Here is a 14,776-nt window from a genome sequence, read left to right as displayed (position 1 = left end):
AGTGGGTTAGGAGAGTGCAGGTTGGAACAAGGCCAGAGCAGAGCTACCAGAGCTGTTGCAGCCTTAGGTGGAAAGGCCGGCAGAATGGCTCTAGCTTAGGACTGTGGAGAGCTGGCATCAAGGACTTGTTCTGCCACAGACTCCCTGGGTGACCTTGGCCCTCCATGTGCCTCACTTCCCCATCTGTAAAATAAGGACATAGCCCTGCCTCCCAGGGAGGTTATGAGGATTAAAGGTGGTAAATTACCCAGATGATATGGTAATTGGGGGGAGGGAGGTCAGAGTCAGATATGTACCAGCTCCAATGGAGAGTGAGAGTTGTACATGGTACTCAAACAGTGGGGGGGTGGGGACATTTTCAAAAGTGTCTAAGTGGTTTAGGAGCACAAGGGCTTCTCTAAACCTGGAGCAACTCAGCAACGGCTGTTCAGGAAGACCTCCATGTGGGGCAGTTCTATTCACTTTGGAAGTGGGGCAAGCTCAACAACATTTTTAGTCCGGAGTGAGAGGCTGGCATTCACAAAGGGGACGTGTGCATCTAACTGCCCCATTTTGGAGCTGCATGAAAGGCTCTTGGCCCCTACATTTTAAGTCCTCAAGGTGCCAAATTTCCAGTTTTTCAACAGAAATCCCCTCCCCCAACAAAATTTCAGTTTTTGATTAAAAACCTCTCAAAACAGAAAAACGGGACTGAAAATGGCCAATGCGTCACCAATAAGGGCTGCAAAATATTGTTTCTTTTGAATTTTTTCATGGAAAAACCCTTCCCCAGCCACGCTACTAAGCCTCTGACATTGCTTTCAGGTGCTAGGCAGAGCCTTATAGGCCATTCAAAATACAGATGGGTCATAGTGACTCTAGGCTTGGCGAAAGGACAGCACTGCAGCTGAAAGGCTCCGGTCGATCACAGATTAGGGCAGTGGCTGGGCATCACCCATCCCATGTGCCTGAGTAGACAGGCAGCCTGGCAGATGGGCCTTATTCAGCCCTGCTTGTGGTGGCGCCAATCAGGGCCAAGAATGGTTTTTATGGGGTGGAGATGGGGCCACTAAGAACTGGACTAAATCCACCAAGTCACAGCCCCCACCTTAGATGGGCTGTGTGAGGTCAGGAGGGTTCGGGAGGGCCAGCCTGCACCCCCTTCTCTCTCAGCAGCTGCTAAGTACATCCTGCAGCGGGAAGTTCCCTCCTTTCTCTGGGCATTTTGAAGCAGTGCTGAAAGTGGAGGCCTGGGGGCCTCACGCTTTTTTCTTCATGTTGTCCGCACCCAGTGTGCGAGCAGGGGACGTATAGGCATTGGGGGTCTTGGCTCCTCTCTAGCCAGCGCCCCAGCTCGAGTCCTGCCTGCTAGCCTTGTCAGCCAGGCCCTGCTCTGCAAAGCTACACAGCGAAAAATCACCTCAGGGTTGGGGTTGGCTGGCTCAGGGCTACTGTGGTGATTTCCACCCATGCACACTGAGTGTGAAATGCCACAACGTTGGAACCACAGCGGTTTCCCCCTTGGCTTTGCATGGTTTTGAGTGACGACCCGGGCTGCCAAAAAAGAGCAAAGTGGGGCCTGCTTCTTGCCCTGAACAAGGCCACTTGCTTTGCCCCCCCCCCGCCTGCCTCCCTATCTGTACACAGGCTAACGCTCCTGCGTCCCTCTCCCTGGGGAGCGGTGGGTTAATTCGCTTTGGAAGGGGCTCAAGTCACATACGTTGCAACTCTTGTGTTACAAAAATGAAGTGGCAGCAGAATGAGGCTGCTGGAGAGGGTGGGGGGGCACCTTACCCTTGTGGGGCCTGGCCTGCGGCTGACAGGGGCAGCCCCTTGGCACAGGCTGGACAGGGCCTACCGCTTGCAGCAGTGAGGCGCTGTGCTGCAATCCACCAACTGCTGCACTGGCTAGAGGTGGGACTTTAGCTCCTGATGGGGCTTGTGCTCCTTGATCTCAAGGGAAGGGTGCTGGGGCAGGTGGGTTTTCCAGCCTCAGCACCCACCTCGTGGCTTGAACTTTTCTACCTTCCTCCCGCCCGCCTTGCCCCTTCCAAACACCTGCTGGCCCCCATGTGCCCACACCAACCCCAGCTGTGGCACTCAACAGCCTTGATCTCCTTGCAGAGAAGCTGGCTCTCCCGCAATTCTAGCAGTTTCTCTCCTCCCTGCAGGGATGGCAGCTGTGTGGTTACATGGCCCCTGCATCGCTCCCCAAAGGGTTGTGCTGTAACATGGGGGCAACCTGCCCCCTCCTGCTGTGTGGGGCCCACAGCACCTCACTCTCTGGGACATCACCACTCACACAACCCAGTGGGAGGCCTTTGTGGTGGCAAACTCAGAGCCGCAGGAGTCGGTTCAGCCTTGGCATGGTGGCAAAGTCCCAGCCAACCATGGGGCTGCAGCGATGGGTATTAAACAAGCAAAGGTCTTGTCTCTCCGAAGCACCTGAGCCCTCCCCCCTTAGGAGCCACACACACCATCCAGTCCGAATGCTGTAATTAATTCAGGGTACAACACACCTGTAGTAACAGGGGACACCTGCATTACCTCACCATTTTTGCAGTAACCATTTGTTTAACTTTAAAATACAATCTCCCCCCAGCTGTGCTTTCTGTTAGCCTAGCAGCTCCTAACAGTTACCCTCAGCTTCCATCCTCTTCTGTCGAGCAACGTGCTGGGTGTTGAGCCGTCCTGTTCTTTGCTACTGGTTTCTTCCCCCACCCCCCACCTGCTGTCTGTACGTACTAAGGATGTTATTTTACTGGGGCACTGGACAGTATTAAAATTAAAGCTGTATAACTAGGAAGCAGTTCTCTTTATTTTCCACCCTGCTAATAAGGACTGCATGGCCAGTTGGAAATGGTGGTCAGGGTGGAATGGTGAGGAGAGAGCCAGCAGGGACTGGGGAGGAGTTTTCATTTAATAACCAGAGGTGGTTGGTTCCTCTGCTGGCTTGAGGAGTTGCTGATTCACAGGCACAGAATCCTGCTCACCAGAGGGAGGGGGGTTTAGGGTTAAGGCACTGGCTTGAAGATTTGAGTTTAATTCCCAACTTTAACACAGACACCACCACCCCCTTTCTGTGCCTCAGTTTCCCCACCCATAAAACAGGGATAATACCAACCACTCACACCAGGCTCTCAGATACTCTGCCCAGAGAGACCATGCACAGAGCTGGGAAAACCTGAGCTTTGAACATAGCTAGTGTCCCACGTACCATACACAGTGGTTGTGTAGCATATCTCGAGGGCTCGCTGGGCTTCTCCAGGTAGCATAGATGCACCCCGCCCGGGGAGGTGATGTGGGGAATGCTTAGAGGCTCCTGCCTCTCTGTAATCGCTACAGGAGGCAGCAAGTGCCTCTCAGGGCAGGGAAGCTGCACACCACCCAGCTGTTCCTTCCCCCAGCTCCAATTTCCAACACCGAGTTGGTCTGGCCAAGACTTCAGCTTAGTTGCAAGACACAGCTGTGGTGTCAGCTGGAGCCGGGGCAACCACAGTGTGATACCCCCACGACGCAGACATACACACACCACCACCACCACCACGGACCAGGTGAGGTTTCACTTTTATTTCAAATCAGCAGCAGGAAGCGTGACGCAGGCGAACAGTTTCCTGAGAGAGAGAAGGACAGAGCTGAAGCCTCTGTAAGAGAACAGGTAGGCAAGGGAGGTGGGGGGCGGGGGTTTGCACCAACAGTGCCCGGACGGATGGATGAGGCACACGTGGCTGGGTGAGTGAGCTGATCTCTAAGCTGGGCAGCAGAGGGAAGCGAGGAGGGGTCAATACACGGCAGAGGGGACAGACAGGCAAGCTTACAGATGATGCTGCAGTCACAGGTCTCAGCCCCAGCGTAGATATTTTTTGATCCACGTCTTGTATTTAAAGACAGCCGTTGCCACGGGCGGTTTGAACACATCGACGCAGCTTTTGCCTATGAAGGACATCACGCCGGCTACCTCCGCTTTCTTTCCACACACCACAGGGCCCCCGGAATCACCCTGCAACAGCACAGAGTTCACAGCGTGTGTTAGGCTGGGAGGGCCCCGCACGGCATTGGGAGTGAGGGTCAGGAGCATGGCAGGGCCCGGGGTGGGCACAGAGGCGGTAGCACCAAGCAACAGACAGTTGAGAGGCCGTGGGGCACATTGCACGGGGCAGGCCTGAGGGTTGTCCTAGGACTGGAGCTAACCAACAGCTTGAGCCAAATCCTGTGCTGGTGAAAGGGGCCTGACTGACAGCCCTGGAGACTGGAGTCCTCTCTCCACAGAGTGGGTGCAGAGTAGGGCGAGTGTCCCACACACGTGCCCCAGCGGAGCTCAGCTCTGACCATGGCCCATTCCGTCTTTAGCCTCTCTGCCAAGCCCGCCATCAAGGGCTCCAAAGGACTGGGGAGACCCTGGCCAGCAGCTCGCTGCACCTCACTTATCCTCGCCTGCCAAAAAGGATCAAAGCCTCAGGGATGGAAAATTGGACACAATTCCCAGGGAGAACACGTGGCCAGACCCCCTGGCATCCCTGTCAACAAAGGTGCTGCCTCTGTGGGTGCTCCGGGGCTGGTGCACCCATGGAAAAAAAACCAGAGGGTGCTCAGCACCCCTTGGTGGGCCCTGCCAATCAGCTCCTCCCCCTCCCCACCCAGCGCCTCCTGCCCGCTGCTGATCAGCTGTTCAGCAGCAGATGCTGGGTGGGATGGGGAGCAGGACGAGGCAGAGTGAGGGCAGGGCATGCTTGGGGAAGGGGCAGGGGTGGATTGGGGGCAGGGTCTCGGGCAGAGCAGGTAGCGAGCACCCCCAGGGAACTCAGCAAGTCGGTGTTTGTCATGTTTAGGGTGACCAGATAGCAAATATGAAAAATTGGGACAGGGGTGGTAGGTAATAGGAACCTATATAAGAAAAAGACCCCAAAATCGGGCTGTCCCTATAAAATCAGGACATCTGGTCACCCTAGTCATGTTCCCCAGGGTTCTTTAGTATCTTAGCTAGGTCTGGGGCACCCTTGTAGGATCCTGCCATCTCCATGCATGCTCGAGAACAGGCAGCAAAGCACGCAGGCCTGGCAACGAGGCCATCCCCTTTGTACACAGCCAGCTGGGGACTCTCCCCATCAGCCCGTTCTAGACCAGCGTTGCTGTTAAGCCATCACCTTGCAAGGGGCAGAGCCTTTCTCGATCCCTTCGATGCACATCATGGTGCTGGTGACCTCGCCATGCCAGTACCGGCTGTTGTTGCACATCCTGATGTCCATCACCTTGACATCGAGTTCACGCAGGACGGGGGAATATTTGCTTCCCTCTCTGAACCTCCCCCAGCCAGCCACGCTGCACGGGGTCCCCGGGGTCGGATTCCTCTTGGACAGCGGGAGAAGGCTCGTCTCCTTGTTCCAAACCACCTTTCTGTCCAGCTGCAGGCAGGAGCGAAAGTCAAGGTCAGGCCTTGGGGACAGACTGTCAGGCTGCACCTTCTAGGCTGCTTTCTGAGAGGCCAAGCCTCTAGTCTGGCCCTAGAGGAAACTGTGCAGGCCCAGAAGCCGAGGGATGGCGGAAAGGGGTGGGAGGAATGAGACTTCCTAGCTGTTGGGAAGCAGCTGAGGGACAAAGGGAAGCATCCTTTGCTCTGTTAAAGAGGCCAGACTCCAGGAAATACTTTATCCATCAACGAAAGCAAGGCAAGGCTGCAGACCTACCAGCACCTCAGAGGCGAGGGTGTGAGCTGAGAATGACTCAAGGCTGGCTAGAGAGCACTGCTCGCGTTAAAGATTTCCTGTAAGGGTTAGGCAGTTTGTCACTTCTGAATCTCACCTTTCTAGCTGCAGCAGGAGAGGCCTTCAGAGAGAGAGAGAGACACCCCCCCCGCTCCTCCCCATCGCAGCTTCACCCCACTCAACCTTCCCCCTACCCTGAGATGGAGGAACAAAGGAAGGAGTAAATCCTACGCAGTGCTGAATGCCCTGGCTTGCCTCTGAGGGTCCTAACACAGTGTTTTCCATTCACAAAGGAAATACTGATATGGTTAGCAGCATGGCCTAGCAGCTAGAGCCCTGGTTGGGACTCAGGACAGCTGCATTCTAGTCCTGCCTCTGCCACTGACCCACTGGGTGACCTCAGGCAAGTCACTTTTCCCCGCCGTGTGCCTCAGTTTCCCCATATGTAAAAGGAGGATGACAACTCTGTTCTCCTTTGTAAAGTGCTTTGAGATCCACTGATAAGAGCTAGGGACTATTACTACCTCCATTTTACAGATGCGGAAACTGAGGCAGACAGCAGCAACACAACCTGCCCAAGACCAAACAACAGGAACAGCCAGGATTTGAACCCACTCCACTGCCCTAGCCACATGCTCAGACGCTGCCACCTTGTAGGACGGGCCCCCTGAAGCAGAAGCCAGAATAACTGGTGCCCATGCCTTCCTAGCAAGCCCATGTACCTTGAGCAGCATGATGTCATTTGCCATAGTTGTGCGGTTGTAGGAAGGATGCGGGACAAACTTTGCGACAGTGAAGACCTGCACTCGGGCATTTCTCCTGGGCTGCCAATGGAGACCCACCATCACCCTGATGGGACCCTTAATCCTGAGACACAAAAATAAACCCTCTCTAGAATTAGCACCCTCCCTGCAGACACTCGGCTATCCCAGTGGAAACACCCCATTGGGGATGCACAAAGCTAAGCCTGCAGTCAGAGAAGCAAGTCAGCTTTCTGGTGGAGCACATTCCCCCAGCTCTTGACTCAAGACCCCAGTGACATTGGCCCAACCACTGATCCTCCTGGTGTGCTGATCCTCCTGGTGTGCTGCGGGCAGACGGGCTCTGCATGCAGACGCCTCCCATGAGCTGAGCAAGTGTCTGGGAATGCAGAGGGAGGCACGTTGGCCCAGATTCTTCAAAAAGTATTTAGGTGTCTAATTTCCACTGGAAGTTAGGTGCCCAAATACCTCTGAGGGTCAGGGCCATTCAGGCCACTTTAAAAAAAAAAAAAAGAGGCCTCTGATTTGGGGTGCTTTGGTTTTGGGGTGCCCAGCCCATGATACACCTTTGGGCCAGATTCTTCTGAGGGAGGCTGAGTGCCCACAACTCCAGTGGGCTTCAGGGGAGCTGGAGACGCTCAGCCACCTCTGAAAATCAAGCCCTCAGACCCCAAATCAGAAGCCACATTTTTCAAAGGGGACCTATCTGGCTCACCCAAAGCCACGGAGGAGCTGAAGAAAGAATCCAATTGCATTCAATCCCCCCCATTTACACCTCATGACCAACCCCGACCCTGCGCACTTGCCTAGCTGAATGACCTTCAGGGTTCCTAGTTTGCTACTCTACTGGTTGGTGAGATTCTGACAGGTGTTCGGTAAATAACAGCCCCTTTCCCCTCTGGCCTGGCATCAAGGCTTTTCCTCTGGCATTTCTTAAATCCAGGTTTCACTATTTGCCCCTGCAACAGCAGAGCAACCCCTGCTCCCCTCAGCCAAGCCGGGAGCCTACTCCTCTGGCCGTAATCTGCAGGAACCCACCAGCCACGGGTGGGTTCTGTACTCACAGGTCGGCGTTGCAGTGCGCAGCCGTCAGCACCCAGCGCGCGTGGACTAGGACTCCCCCGCAGGTGGGAATGCCTCCTATGTGGATAGACACCATGTAGGGCCTGGAGTGAGGCAACGCTTCGCGTCCTCCAATGATCGAAGACTGGAGCTGGCCTGCTGCAAAGAAATAGCACGCCGTGGCCCAGTGCACGGGGACTGGGGAGCAAGGCGGATGCAGGGGACAATTCTCACCCCAAACCCTGGAAAGGGAGGTGTGTTTGAATCCCAGCACTACCAGGCTGGAACCGATCCATGTTCCAGCTGCTCCAACTGTGCCCTTGGGTGTATAAGCCCTGAAGCCTGGAGGTAGCTAGCTGCAGTCCAGCGGGCAGGGCATCGCAGTATGACTCAAAAGCCCTGGATTCCCCCCCAGCCACTTTAAACCATCAGTCTATTGACCCATCACGTCCAGAGACCTGGCTCCAGCAGCTGCTGATACTGGATGCTTCCGAAAAAGGCAAAGTCCTTCACCGATGGGGGAACTGAGGCAGAGAGAGAGAAGTGGCTCAGCTGAGCCCACTCAAATTAGGGGCAGAGTCAGGAATAAAATCCAGCCTTCCGGATTCCCAGCCCCGTGCTCCTATCCACTGGGACACCCTGCCACTCCCCAGCACCACGCGACCACCCACTCACCAGCCTTCCCAATGGGGAGGAACAGCAGCACCAGGAAAAGCAATTGCCCATCTGCCTTCATGCTGCCGCCACGCTGAGCCGTCTGCAGACGTTGGCGCCCCCACCACTTCTGCCGGGGGGGATTTCCGCTCGTAGTTATATACCCCACTCCTTCCAAGCGCATTCACATCTCCTCTGCAGCAGTGGGAGAAAGGGCTGTCGGGAGGCGGAGGGTGAGGTCTGCAGAAAAAAGGCTGTCGCACCCACGGCCAAGGTAGGGCCTTTCTTCACCGCTTGTGAAAACTGGATGGCATTGGAAGCAAAGTGTTGCCATGCTGGGGCTGGGAGATGTTTCAGAGGGAGGCAGAAGCTGAGTGCCAACAGCTGAAACACGCCAAGGCTACCGGCAGGGAGGGGAGCTGCTACACAGCATGTGCTCACCTCGCTACCCCCAGAAAAACAGGAACTCAGCCCTAAGAGTGAGTGTGTAAAAACAAGCCTAATACACGACATGCTTCCTGAATGCTTTGGGGCCAGACTCCGACACCTCTGTGACATTCTACCCTGCAACAGCACCTCCCCCCCACACACCCCCTACACGCCCTGACATTAGAGACGTAAACTGCTCCCCTGTTGTTTCCAGCCACTTTTAACTCCCTCTCTATTGCACTCGGCACTCAGGGGCAAATCTTTAGGCACAAACATGATTACAAAGCTGGAACCATTCCCCTGATCCAGCTAGGTTTGTAGCATAGAGTCCCATCGCCCAACCCCCGTCACCCTGTCACACCCATGCACCAGCTCTCAGCCACTGCACAGCCCTGGACCTTGTCACGATAAAGAGATATGCCGCTACCTTCATTTTCGCAACCACTTATGTGATCGACTGCAACATGTCCCTTTGACCGCCTCCCCAGCACCCAGCCCGTGCAAGAAGATCTGCTGGGGCTTGTAGCACGTAATAAAACCATTCCTCTCCCGGAGTTCTGCTGCTCTTTCTGAGACGTAAAACCAAGATCTTAACCACCCAATGCTCACTGAAGTGTCTTAACTGCCGGGAGCACAACATCCCAATGAGCAAATTGGGGTGGAGCCAACACCCAGGTGCTAGCAGAGACCTGAAGGAAAGTGCTCGGGCTTCTCTCTGGGTTTTTAGGTCCATGGTACTTAGCTAGTGGACAGAACAAGGGGCTGGGTCTCCAGATACCTAAATTCTATCTCCAGCTCTTCCACTAGCATGCTAGTTGTGTCCTCAGGCAAGTCACACCCCATCCACGTGCCTCAGTTTCCCTATCTACAAGATGGGGATGAGACTGACCTTTGTAAAGCACTTTGAGCTCTGGTGCTGAAAAGCACTAAATAAGGACAAGGGGTTATTATGACTTCCAAAGAAATCACAGACTTTAACTAGTGCTCACAACTCCCCCTCCCCTTCAAAACAGGCAAGCATTGTTACACCCATTTCACAGATGGAAAGAAACTGAAGCACAGGCCTACTTTACACTAGCAGTTTTAGGGACATCGTCATCTGTTGCTATCTGCACTGGGAACAACTAGTGCAGACAGGGCTCTCAGGGGTCTAGTGTGAGCTGCATCAATGTAGCAAAGCCATGGGAGATGACCAGTTAGTTACCAGGGCAGACACAGCCAGTGAAAAGCTGGGTGGGGTTAGGGGGTGCCAGGGTCAGAGCTGAGAATACAGCTCATTATTGACTCCCAGCAGGACCTGATCTGATCCCTACTCAGCCCCTCTCATAACAAAGACTCGGTCGTTCAGTTTTCTGAGGACTGGATTTTAATAAGAGCTTATTAAATAATGGGATTTATGAGCAGCCTTGGATCACATTCCATACAGATTCCCACTGCATTTTAATAGCAAACTCCCACCAGCAACAACTTTATTTTCTAAGTCTTCTCACCGTCGAGTCTAGGTGCAAAGCCAAGCAGATTAGTTCACTGCCAACACTGCAACGGGGCCCACAGCAAACCCTGGATGCCAAATGAACAAGGCAAGACACGCTGCATCACTCCTGGCAGGAATCAACCAAAGCCAAAGTCCCCGGGGCTCAGTTTCTCCATGCAGCGGCAGTGCTGCTGCTGCTAAGTCCCAGTGCTATCGGCTGGCTCTGCTTTTGGCAATGGTCGCTTTGGAGGGGCGCCCAGCCCTCACTCGGCCAGCTGGAGGCATGATGCTTTTCAAGCTCTCCAGCAGCCTCCGCTCGAAGAATTTGTTTCTGTAGTCGAGTTCGTTAAGATGCCTTAAAACCAGAGGCACCTGCTCTTTCTCCACGTCCACGTAAACCGGGATCATCTTTGTCCCCTCCTGCTCTATCACATGATGCAGGTTCCACTCCACGACGCGCTGACACCAGGGGTCGTCCAGCGAGCTGGCCGACAAGATGACGATAGCGACCCTGCTAGCTTGGATGACCTCGGCGGCCGTCATGAGGATGGACGTCCCTGCCACTTGGTCCTGGTGCTCGTCATAACCCTGGAGGCCTTGCTTTTTCAGCAACATGGAGATGCAGGAAGCAATATTGTCATCACGGAGACAGTACCAGATGGAGAAGTCGTAGGTAAACCTGGAGAGCGAGGGGGACGTCATGCCAACAGTCACCATGGGCACCTGAGACGGTGACAGGCAGCTTACGAAAAGCCAGCAGCTGCCTGGAGCCCACGCTTACCCCAGCCAGGTCAGGTTTAAGCTTGCCATTTGGAAATTGGCATCAGGTTCTCCTAATGGCTCAGTGAAACACCTGGTCCAAGAGTCCCCTCTGAACATGAGCAATGAGATCAGGGTTGTTCATTGGGAAGGGGTTACAGAGGCAAATCCTGTAGCATTTTTAGCTTTAAAGATGAACCCCCCACTGAGGCTTGGTGGGTTCTTGGAGATTCCAGGTAAGATGCAGCAGTGCCAGATCTTCCATTAAATCAAAGTGCACACCGGGGTTACCTGGCTGGGTGGCTTTCTGGCCCTATGGTTTGGATACAGAAACAAGAGGCCACTCTGGGGACGTCTGTGAAAGTTGAAAGCACATTGAGAAGTGCGTCAGGACTAGGAGGTGGGGCTTTTTACTGTCGAGCACAAACCCTTCTGGGCCAGCTTTTTGTCTCTGCTCCCAATGTCTCGGCATTCCAGAGAGGCCAGACAACCTCACAAGGCCTTTTCCTTAATTTCCACAATATTCTGTTCCAAAGTCACGCCCGCCTGCTTCAGCTCTTCACATTTCTCCTTCAGCAGACTGCAGGCCTTCTGCAGCCGGTGGTTCATCTCTACGTAAGAATGACTCTGTTGGTACAGGTGCTCGCGCTTCACTTCAGACTCCTCCTCCTTCCTAGGGGCTGGCAAGTCTGGGGAGGGGAAATGCGGAAGGAAAAGACAGAGAATAACATGCATTTAAAACGGGGTCGTAATCTCTTCATGTAAAGCTAAGTTACATTTCAGATCAAGTATCCGAGGGGTCGCCGTGTTAGTCTGGATCTGTAAAAGCAGCAAAGAGTCCTGTGGCACCTTATAGACTAACAGACGTATTGGATGCATCCGATGAAGTGGGTATTCACCCACGAAAGCTCATGCTCCGATACGTCTGTTAGTCTATCAGGTGCCACAGGACTCTCTGCTGCATTTCAGATCAGATGCACCTTCAGGTCTGTTTATAGCCTCAAAATTGTCACAGCACAGGTAGCAGCAGGGGATGTTTCCCTACCATGCTCTGACCAATGCGCCTTACTTATGAACAGGGGAGGACACCTGTACAGGTGAAAGGGAAGATCAGTCTCCAGGCCCCATGAAGTCTATGACTTCCCTGAAGAAACTGTCAACAAAAGCAGCAATCACAGCTGTGGATTTTGAACTATAAAGAGGTGTCCCCCAAGAACGGGACTGAGACCCAGCAATTCATTCCCCCGAGCCAGCAAACTGGCAAGATGGCAGCAACTTTCAGGGCTAATTTGTGCAATGCTCGCTGACAGAGATTTTATAATTGATAGGTAGGACAGGAGTGGACAGAGACAGGCTCCCATCATCTGGTAGATTTCATACAGACTGGATCATGGAGATTCCTGAGGCAAAGAGCTGGGATGCATTCTCCTACCTTTATTGGACTCTGCTATAAGGACAAACATGGGATCGGATGGCTGGGTGCTCCTGACGTCCTCAAGGATCTGTTCCACGCTGGGTGGTTCAGGCCGGGTCGGCAGAACCACCCGCTTCTTGCCTTTCGAGCTCATAACTCTCCTGCCTCATAAATGGGCATCCTGGAGTGGGCAGGAAGAGACTAAGGAGTCAGTGACTTTCCTGCCTGCTGAGATAATGCTGCTGCCCCCCATGACTGGATATACACCCTTTATCCCGGCCCCCACAACGCACACTGTATATCCCATACCCCTATTCCTATACCCCCTGCTCATATCATATATCCCATGGCCCCTTTCCCACCCACCCCTGCTCGTACTGCATATTCCCCACCCCCATTCTCACCCCTACTCCTACCGTAGATCCCTGCCCCCAAGCCCCCCACTCGTACCATATACCCCCTGCTCCCCATTCCCACCCACCCCTCATACCGTATATCCCTTCCAACTCCCTGCTCATACCATAGACCCCCTGCCCCCCATCCCCTGCCCCATTCTCACCCCCGCTCGTACCGTATATCCCCGTCCCCACCCCATCCCCACATACCCCCCAACCCCCATTCCCACCCACCCCTCATACCGTATATCCCTTCCAGCTCCCTGCTCGTACCATAGACCCCCTGCCCCCATCCCCTGCCCCATTCTCACCCCCGCTCCTACCGTATATCCCCGCCCCCGTTCCCACCCCACCCCCACGTACCCCCCAACCCCCGTTCCCACCCACCCCTCATACCGTATATCCCTTCCAGCTCCCTGCTCATACCATAGACCCCCTGCCCCCATCCCCTGCCCCATTCTCACCCCCGCTCGTACCGTATATCCCCCGAGAACGGACGCGCCCACCCAGAAATTCACCTGATCGCTGCCCGCGAACCCCTTCCCGGCCACCGTCTGTCCCGCCCCCTCCAGCTCAGCAGCAGGCCCCACTTCCGGTTCCGCCCCTGTCACGTCATTGGCGTCCCGCGCTGCAGGATATGCCCCGCCCCTCCCTTAAAGGGGCCGCGCGCGCCCCTCTTGCTGCAGCCTGGGGCGGCTGTGACCCAGGGGATGAAACGTGACTCAGCCACAGCCCCTGAGGCCCCGCCCCCCAGCCCCCTCTCTGCCCCCCACATCCCCGAATTGTCACCGCAGCCCCTGCATCTCCCCCTGCCCCCAGTGCTGCACCAGCCCTGCCCCAGGGCACAGGCACTTTGCATTAGGGCAGCACGTGGCAATAAGGGTGTGAGATTCGGGAGGCGGGGGGCAGGCGGTGCTGTGCCCAGCAGCCGTGGGCAGGCCTTGAGGCACCATGTCAGACACCGGGGGCCCTGAGGGTCAGGGGAATGAAGGAGGGGGGAATAGGTGCCGTCCCAAATTCCTCGGGGGATCAGCCCCCATAAAGGTAGCCAGTGCAGGGGTAGGGAGGAAGAGAGGCAACTGACAGCCCCTGGCCTGCAGCGGTTTTGGAGAGGTAGCCTACAATTTAGGGCGGCTGGCAGAGAGGGCCAGAGCAGAGCCCCCCTGAGGCATGGCAATCAGCCACTGGGGCGACGAGCAAGTGCCCAAGCAGTGCAGCGTGTAAGGTGCCTCTTTACCCGCCTCTGCCTTCCACACAGGTTGGGAGATGAACCTTTGAAGTCTGGGGCTGCACTGGCCAAGGGCAGCAACTGTGAGGGGTGGGTTGCATAGAAGGGATGGGTCAGTTAAAGGGACTTTTGGGTTGCTGGACTTAAGAACCTGAGGGGAAAAGGACACTGGGTAACTTACTTAGGGGTGGGGCTTTTGCTCTTGGTTTGTGTTTATGAACCCTAGTTGCAGTGTTTTCCTAAATTAATGCTGAGTGGGTTGCGCTTCGGCGGTAATTCGCCGGCAGGGGACCCCTACCGCGGGTCTTCGGGGCACTTCGGTGGCAGGTCCCAAAACAGAAGGGCCCCCCGCCGCCAAACAGGGCTGGCTCTAGACATTTTGCTGCGCGGGGGGCCCCCTGCCGCTTGCCGGTCCCACGGCTCCAGTGGACCTCCCGCAGGCATGGCTGCGGAGGGTCAATTGGTCCTGCGGCTCCGGTAGACCTCCCACAGGCGTGCCTGTGGATGCTCCACCGGAACCGCGGGACCAGCGGACCCTCCGCAGGCACGCCTGCGGGAGGTCCACCGTAGCCGCCTGCCGCCAATGGCCCCAGGAATCCTCTGGGCGGCCCTGTTTATGAAGTCATTGGGAGGTGAACTATCTGCTTCAATTACCTTTAGTAAATGAAATAACCAAACAATCCTTCATTTTCTGATATAGCTGTAAAACTATTCTGAAAAGTTTTCAACAATAAATCACTGTTTAGAAATGTATAGTGTGTACCTTCTAAAAATGAAACCTACATCTCTGAGTTGTGAAGAATGTATATTAAGGTTATAACAACCAACAAGAATGCACTTTTATGTAGAAATCCACCATTAATATCAAGTTTTTGTGACTAGTGATTTAAATCAAATCCACCCTGGGCTGAAGTAGCAG

The 14,776-nt window shown here is 54.8% G+C and overlaps 2 protein-coding genes across 7 annotated transcripts; both read right to left on the bottom strand.

The window, feature by feature from the left end:
• Window positions 1-3,527: 3,527 nt before the first annotated feature.
• Window positions 3,528-10,166, bottom strand: LOC115638554 (granzyme M-like). 5 transcript variants are annotated; one of them, XM_030540269.1, is made up of 7 exons: window positions 10,078-10,166; window positions 8,180-8,499; window positions 7,507-7,663; window positions 6,404-6,548; window positions 5,124-5,381; window positions 3,798-3,979; window positions 3,535-3,593 (listed from the first exon to the last, which is right to left on the bottom strand). In XM_030540269.1, the coding sequence occupies exons 2-6, from the start codon at window positions 8,340-8,342 to the stop codon at window positions 3,821-3,823; spliced, it is 882 nt and encodes a 293-aa protein (XP_030396129.1). In that variant the 5' UTR covers window positions 8,343-8,499; window positions 10,078-10,166; the 3' UTR covers window positions 3,535-3,593; window positions 3,798-3,820. The 5 variants fall into 5 exon arrangements, with proteins under 5 accessions (XP_030396125.1, XP_030396130.1, XP_030396128.1 ...); XM_030540265.1 differs by having other exon boundaries at window positions 3,528-3,979; XM_030540270.1 differs by having other exon boundaries at window positions 3,528-3,979; window positions 7,507-7,660.
• On the bottom strand, window positions 10,009-13,230 carry C22H19orf25 (chromosome 22 C19orf25 homolog). Of its 2 annotated transcripts, none has more exons than XM_030540273.1 (3): window positions 13,148-13,230; window positions 12,253-12,415; window positions 10,009-11,509 (listed from the first exon to the last, which is right to left on the bottom strand). In XM_030540273.1, the coding sequence occupies exons 2-3, from the start codon at window positions 12,386-12,388 to the stop codon at window positions 11,313-11,315; spliced, it is 333 nt and encodes a 110-aa protein (XP_030396133.1). In that variant the 5' UTR covers window positions 12,389-12,415; window positions 13,148-13,230; the 3' UTR covers window positions 10,009-11,312. The 2 variants fall into 2 exon arrangements, with proteins under 2 accessions (XP_030396133.1, XP_030396134.1); XM_030540274.1 differs by having other exon boundaries at window positions 13,106-13,185.
• Window positions 13,231-14,776: the final 1,546 nt, after the last annotated feature.

The sequence above is a fragment of the Gopherus evgoodei genome, chromosome 22, assembly GCF_007399415.2.
Source record: "Gopherus evgoodei ecotype Sinaloan lineage chromosome 22, rGopEvg1_v1.p, whole genome shotgun sequence".
Classification (NCBI taxonomy): Eukaryota; Metazoa; Chordata; order Testudines; family Testudinidae; genus Gopherus; species Gopherus evgoodei.
Note: the sequence above shows the minus strand (reverse complement) of the source record. Positions and strands in the feature narration are given on the sequence as shown.

Excerpts from the sequence above, each read along its gene's own strand:
- LOC115638554 (XM_030540265.1), bottom strand. The coding sequence starts at position 8,342 with ATGCGCTTGGAAGGAGTGGGGTATATAACTACGAGCGGAAATCCCCCC. Across the intron at positions 7,664-8,179 it reads CCTCCCCATTGGGAAGGCTG|CAGGCCAGCTCCAGTCTTCG; the intron begins GTGAGTGGGTGG and ends ATTTCTTTGCAG. Across the intron at positions 6,549-7,506 it reads GCGCACTGCAACGCCGACCT|GATTAAGGGTCCCATCAGGG; the intron begins GTGAGTACAGAA and ends TTTGTGTCTCAG.
- C22H19orf25 (XM_030540273.1), bottom strand. The coding sequence starts at position 12,388 with ATGAGCTCGAAAGGCAAGAAGCGGGTGGTTCTGCCGACCCGGCCTGAA. Across the intron at positions 11,510-12,252 it reads TATAGCAGAGTCCAATAAAG|ACTTGCCAGCCCCTAGGAAG; the intron begins GTAGGAGAATGC and ends TCCCCTCCCCAG.